At 44.8% G+C, this 7,335-nt stretch overlaps 1 protein-coding gene across 1 annotated transcript in view; it reads right to left on the bottom strand.

The window, feature by feature from the left end:
• Nucleotides 1-1,979: 1,979 nt before the first annotated feature.
• Nucleotides 1,980-7,335, bottom strand: part of lrrc75a (leucine rich repeat containing 75A) — a 133,906-nt gene continuing 128,550 nt past the window's right edge. Inside the window, exon 5 of the mRNA XM_030381626.1 lies at nucleotides 1,980-5,062. Within this exon, the coding sequence (XP_030237486.1) occupies nucleotides 4,328-5,062 (735 nt within the window). The 3' untranslated portion in view covers nucleotides 1,980-4,327. The remainder of the gene's footprint in view (nucleotides 5,063-7,335) is intronic.

Genomic DNA, 7,335 nt, shown 5'->3' with positions numbered 1-7,335 from the left:
CTCCGCGCTGAGCTGAAACAGGAGATACAAAGCCAGGTGTTTCTCCTGGGCAAGACCATCGCAAAGGAGATATGCAGCCAGTTACAGCAGGAACAAGCCCTGGCCCCTCAACTAACTACCAGCCACCCCAGGGAGGACAACCGACAGGACGAGAGACCCGATCGTTCCAGTGGGATAACCAAGGGCGCCCCCTATGTGCTGAGTGTGGAGCCGCTGGCCACGTTCAACGCTACTGCCCACGACAACGCTCCAACCGGTCGGGTTTTCCTGCTCCTCGGCCACTGTAGGGCAGGTGACCGAAGAGGGTAGCCCCAGCGAGACCCTAGAAAAGCCCTCCTTGGTGGGCCAATGCCCCGAAGTGGAGCTGACGATCCACGGGAAGAACAAAGGGATAGTGATTGTAGAGGACAGCTGTATGGGGACAGAGTATGGCCTTCTAGGGATGAATGTGATCAAAGACTGTTGGGAGAAGCTTTTCCTAAATGGCCATCCTTGGGAAATGGCGTTCAAGTCCACCGTACCCCAAGCCTCGGTCAAGGCGTGGGACAAGGCTTTTGCCATATGCAAGAGGATCCAGGCCCCAGAAGAGCCCCTCCAAGTAATGGCAAGGCTGACTCAGCAGAGCCCCATCTCCATTCCCCCACGCACGGAGATGATTGTCTGGACCGTTGTTTCCCATGTAGCTGGCTCCCCTGACCACCTCGTTCTGTTGGAAGACCTCCCAGACGATACCGGAGCAGAGGAACGCGGTTGGCAAGTGGCCCGGACCTTGACCTGGGCACGAGGAGGTAAAGTCCCAGTACGTATCTGTAATCCCCAACTGTTCCCTGTGCTTCTCCCCTACCGACATGCGTTGGCAACTGTTCCTTTGGTTGACCCCTGAGACGTCCAGGGGCGGAACCATTTGGTGCTACGAGACTCGACCCCAGGAGTGGTGGAGGTGGATGTGCGGGCCGTATGCGAGGGCCCAGCGAGAGAGACACCACCGCATGGCGGGGAGAGCACGGAACTTCTTCCAGGGCAGTCGGAACAGTTCTCTGCCTTGCTACGGAAGTAGCCAGGGGTGTTTGCTGCCCACGAGGAGGACTTTGGTTTTACCACGGCCGTGCAACATCGTATCCCTACCGGCACTAGGGGCAGGGAATATCGGCTCTAGCCAGAGTCTATTGTTCGTTATCTGGGGGGAATCAACTGTCTTTGCCGTTCATGTACTTTTCCCCCTAGTCGCCTTCCGTGACATTTGCCTTAAATTCTAATTTTCAAGTCGATATTTAAAAAGAAACAAAGTTTATGTATTAGTTTGGCTTTTGCCTCTCTAAACTGGGATTTAGGGGTACACTCATTTCTGTACAGTCCGTTTTGATGGTGATCTTCACCAGTCAATCGATCCCTGTAGTCCAGTGCACAGAAAATATGTGTGTTTTAACACAGGTTTTAGATGCTGCAATCCAGTTTATTTCAAAGTTTGAAGTATAAATGATTTATAGAGCAGGTGTTACATGCTGACCCGTACGATATCTCTTGAATGTGTTTGGTGATGGCTGGTTTAACCTGTGGCATTGGTTCAATACAACAGGTGTGCAGCCTCACCCAGAGTCTAATCAGTCTGATTCTTAAATTAACTAACCGCTTTTATCACTTCTATCTATTATTATTATACTTTTATCATACTTACCAAGCTCACCCTTTATGCAAAGTATGGAAGCCTCATGGTGCTGTAAATATAGTCTGACTTTGCTGAGTGAGGTCTGCTGTGGCTCTCTGGCACAATGCTCTGCGCGAGGTCTACTGTTTGAATCCGTCCTAGACCAAACATATTGAGACACGGCTCATATGATGTCCACCATGGTGTAATCATGAGGCCATGCTCTCTTTATATAGGATCCTGTTATCATTGTGTGCAAGTTTAATTTTATTGGAGATTTGTCCTCTGAGAAATAACCCCCCCCCCCCCCCCACCCCCCCCCCCGAAATATACATTTCATGTTATAGAATTTAATTGTAACATTCATGGTAAAACAACAAACCAAATGTTTACTATTGATAATAATGCCAGTCTTTCATATTCAAATTGGATAATCCAAAATAGAAAAGAATACCAAAATATGAGATGTGTTCAAGGAAAAGAGAGAAGAAAGGATGGTAAAGAAAATAAAAAAGCAGGGATGAGGAAACAACCACCATTTGCATGTTATATATCTTCAGTGTTCATTCTTTGTGTCTTCAGTCCTTTCGCACAATCAGAAATACCCTCTTCATCATCATAAATTATTGTCATTCACTCATTTGAAGTTTTATGTTGGTGTGTGCTTCTAAAGACAGCAGAGGATTCCTGAAAAGGTTAGCAATACATGAGTGATAAGGTTGGTGGCAGACTGTGATTGAGGAAAGGAATCCCTGTGCAGAACCATTGGACGGTGAAACACAAACCTAAAGCAAGCTAAACACAGGCTGATCTAACACCACACAGCTGCAGCCGGAGTTGAACGGCAGTTTTAAGGTAATTAGGTAACTACTGTGTGGCCTACTGCTCCAGAATGTTACGTTGCTTTACTGTTCATCTCATCAATGCTACAGTAAAATTGAGGAGATCTTTGTTGCAGTTCAGCAAGGCTACGATTGCTTAGTGTAAAACATGTTTTAGAATGTTAGTTCATATTCTATGGATCATGTGTTCATTCTGATATTGAGAGTAGTAAATTAATTGTAAGGGTTAACATTGCATTTCCTGATTATTTTTTTCTGGAAAAGTGTTATAATAGCAGATAGAAAACCACATAAACCTGAGAATGGCTTATAGAATAACCCAGAAGTTTTTAAGAAGCTGGGTTATTTTTCATACAACAGAGACATTTTAAATAGGCTAATAGGTTATGGACTATTACCAAACACATTTTGATGTGTGGTGGCAATATATATAAAAAATCAACAATTACCAAGTGAGGAATGTGTGGTTCCTCTTGGTTGAGCAGAGAATGGCTTTAATTGCAGAGATGGAATCGATCCGATTTGAGGGACTTTCTCACATTACCTGTTTTGAATCATCATTCTTTCATGATGTAGACTGGCTATCGTTTGACAAAGGGTTGCTTGTTAACTGAAATATTTATATTAAGAAGCCAATGTTAGACATTCAATTTAGTATACAATTCCTCTATATGAGTGAACTAAGAATGAACATGCGCAGTATATGGAGAACGCCATCTTATGTTTTGCCTCGGCTCAACAATTGTTAAGACTACTTGATAAGACTACTTGATACAAGTGGGTAGAAGCAATAGCCGTGGGAAAGCTAAATACTGCATATAAGGGAATAACAGAATAGTGGAGCTTCACTGTACCTCACAACCTCACTGTATATGAGCTACATCATATTACTGCATTGCAAAAGCATGTGATGCATACATTTGTATGGTACTGCAGAGCAAATGATAACCTGGGTTAAGAAAAAAATGACTTGATATTCAGCACTTTGTCTAATTACATAAACAAAACATAGGACTTTACATGTGGCAGCACTGATATCAAGGACGGCTAGACACTCTCAACTGGAGAGGCTTGTCCCCAAACTTTACATTTGATTGGACAACCACCAGTGCTTACTTTCTAACCCAACCAGATGTTCTAATTTATTTACTTAAGAGTAAATATCTTCTTTTAAATCTTTTTAGTGTGTTGGAGAGTTTGGCTTCTAGGAGAATAACTGGTAAAGTGTAGCATTGATACAGGGATAGGTCTTGACAGCTGTTTCTTTATCAAAGCTGTTTCTTGCCATATATTCTATGTTATATTTTGGTTATATTTATTCTTTCTATATGCCAGTGCATATATATAACAGCCTTTGTTGTTTGATGTTTTGTTCTAAGTTATAGTTAGGTACATTTTTGACATTTTACTTACTCTCTTTCTGTCTTTTTTAGATATTAATCACTTTCACACGATAATAACATTTCACAGGCACATGGGTATTCCTCCACCTGCAGGAAAGGAATATTAATGTTACACATGGCAGAGGGAACATTCTACCTGGTTTACCCAAGCTTTATATTAACACTGGAAGTCCTGTTCTACTCTTGGAATCCTTGGTGTCTGCAAACCTAAACAAGCCACAAGTCATCAGCAAACGGCCTTATGAGCCACAGTTCCTAGGGCCCCTCCTGATAGGTGGCAGAGCAGCCCACCGTACCCAGCTTGGTCCCACCTTCCACTAGGTTCTTCTGTCCACAAGGTACCCCAGTGGACCGGGAACATAAGAAATGTTCTACATCCCTATGGGAGCTCCTCTAGAAGAGCTCTGTAGTCTCTACGGACCACGGGACCACGGCAATCAGGTCAAATGCTGCACTTGCTTGCCGGCGTCCCCCATGTCATCGGCCTCCACTCTCATTGGCTCGACGGCCCCGGAAGAGGAGAGCTGCGATTGGCTGGAGAAGGACAGGCGTGAGGAGTGGCTCTGTGTGTCGTCTTCCTTGTCAGCCTTCAGAGCCTTCTTTCTGCGCTGACCACCCCCCCCTTCTTTCTCCTCCCCCCCACCCTCCTTGTGTCCGTCTTCCTCCTCTTCCTCCTCCTCCTCACCAGCCCTTATGCACCTCCTCCTCCTTCTCCTCTCCCCAGCCCTTCCTCCTCTCCCTGGATCCTCGAGGGTCCACATGCTCTCCTCCTCCTCCATCTCGTCCTCAGGGCCCCTCACCTCACGGTCAAAGTCGAGCAGCTCCTCCATCATCTCCTCTATCTCTAGCTCCCCGTCCATCTCCTCCTCCACCTCCGACCGCAGCTCGTCCATGCTCTCTGTGCGGTTGGCCTCGTCGTCCGTCGCCCCCTCCTCCTCCTCCTCCTCCTGCTGTCCGGCCCGCGGCTGCCCCCCCTGCTCCCCTCCCGCCCTCCTCTTGGGCCGCTCAGGGGGCTCACTGGCTTGGCTCTCCCCGAATTCCAGGATGGTGGGCAGGTTGCCCTGCTTGGGGCAGCGCTTCCGCAGGCTGACCAGGAAGGGCTGCGGCAGGGAGAAGATGTCCACGTTGTTGCCCAGGTCGATCCACGTCAAGCTGGGGAAGCTCCCAGGGTCCTAGGAAGTCAATTAGTGGTTACTACGGTTCTATTAAGACTAAATGGATCATCATGGACGGATCAGCTCAACGCATTTGAAAAAGTCTCTCTAGGCCTTTGAAAGTAAAAGATATAATGGTTAAATATTGGACTCCAAGTCCAAGATAACTTTGCTTGTTGTTAGGATGTCGGACTGTAGCATACCGAAATCTGAAGCTCTATGATTGACAGTAGAGAGAACACACTGCTTGCCCTTTCAGTGCTGATTGCAGCTAATGCATATGGTTGATAAAGCAAAAAAAAGTTTTATAAGGTTGAACTCTTAAAGGTACAGTGTGTAGAAATGAGTGGCATCTAGCGGATGGACTTGGCGGTATGTTTAAATTAGTTCACTATTCAGATTTCCGTTACCTTAGAATGAGCCCTTTATATCTACATACGTGCGAGGCCTCTTCCATGGAGGCCGCCATGTTCAGTAGCCCAGAACAGACCAACAGCTCTAGAGAGAACGCCTTAAAAATGTCCTCGCTTTGGTCTAAGAGTTGTAGGAAAGAGAGTTGGTATCCAAAACGAAACTTTAGCGATACAACAGCACACCGTCATGTTACCCAAAACAACCTATATTTACGGTGGCGCTGAGCATTCACCAAATAAAAAAAAGTTTCACAGCTAATGTAGCCGTTAGCACACTCAGGATCTCGTAATTACGAGATAATATCTCGTAATTAAGAGATAATATCTCGTAATTACGAGATAAGGATCTCGTAATTACGAGAAAAGATCTTGTAATTACGAGATACGGATCTCGTAATTATGAGATAAGGATCTCATAATTACGAGATAAAATATCATATTTACGACATAAGGATCTCGTTTACGAGAAAAGGATCATGCCTCTCATTCATCAATAACGTTGCTGTCTAGCTGCAGGCCGGCAAAGATGACGCTATCTGACGCTATCGTATTTAATCTCCTGCTCGGGTTGAGGCATTGGGTAATATTGATGTTCCTTAAAAGTGAGGAGGGCATTAATATAAGTATGTCAACATTGCGCAGACATCTGAAGTCATTGGCCGGCAAAGATTACGCTATCCGACGCTATCGTGCTTTATTTCCTGCTCGGGTTGAGGCATTTGGAAATATGGATGTTCCTTAAAAGTGAGGAGGGCATTAATATAAGTATGTCAACATTGCGCAGACATCTGAAGTCATTGGGACTGTTCAGGAGAAAAGCCCAGTCGGAGCTGCTACAAGTGGCTCTCTTCCTGCAGGAGCAGTTGAACCAGTACGGGATGCTTGTTCCATCATTTGATGTGCCAAAGCCCCTCGAATATTGACGCGTTAATTGTTCAGTGGAACCCAGAAGTGGAAATGTTGTTGTCGTGGTGGTTTAAAGGGCATGTGGCTGGCCCCTCACATTGCAGCTCTTAAAAGTTGAATACAGCATTGCATTATGTGTTTACCTTTATACCATGCATTATTGTTCAGAAACGTCTTACCTCAAGCTCTTTTCCAATTAATGAGCTAAATTGTTTTTATACAAATCAATAAAATATTGTTTTTGTGGGGAAATATAATTTTTTTCCAACTGCCCACATTCGATTTTGTTTTAATATTGGCTGTGACAGTATGTCACATAATTAATGTATTCAAATTAAAAAATACTATGTTCATAGTAAAGGCAAACCCTGTCAGTTGTTAAATTATTTTAAAAAAACCTTCACAGTGGTATAATGAGCACATACCGCTGACTGAAGAGATCTATTGCTTTTATACAACGGTTACTATTATGGCAAAACGAAAGTCATAGACACACTACATTTAAAAAAAACAACAAGAAAGTCAAAGTAGCTGTTTTATTAAAGAATACAAAAAAGTAGTTCCTCCTGGCTGCCTTCAAAATGCACGACGGTCACTATGCAACACACTTAAGCGTCCCTCCGAGAGAACGGTTGTGACGGTTTTCACTTCAAGGTGCGGAGTGATACTTTTACAAAATGATTGGGGGTCATAGCAGTTATGTATACGCTCATTATACAACAGTTAGGAACCAATCAGATCGCTGGATTTAGGCCCCCCGTTGTATAATTAAGCAATAGATCACGCCAGGCTGTGGTATGTGCTCATTATACCACTGTTAAGGGGCGTTGTCCGGCCCCGACGCGCAGCTTGGATGCATTTCAGATGCATCAATTTGTATCCGTGAAGCATCCCGTACTGGTTCAACTGCTCCTGCAGGAAGAGAGCCACTTGTAGCAGGTCCGACTGGGCTTTTCTCCTGAGCAGTCCCAA

Source organism: Gadus morhua, chromosome 16, assembly GCF_902167405.1.
Source record: "Gadus morhua chromosome 16, gadMor3.0, whole genome shotgun sequence".
Lineage (NCBI taxonomy): Eukaryota > Metazoa > Chordata > Actinopteri > Gadiformes > Gadidae > Gadus > Gadus morhua.
This window is presented reverse-complemented; position numbering and strand designations above follow the sequence as displayed.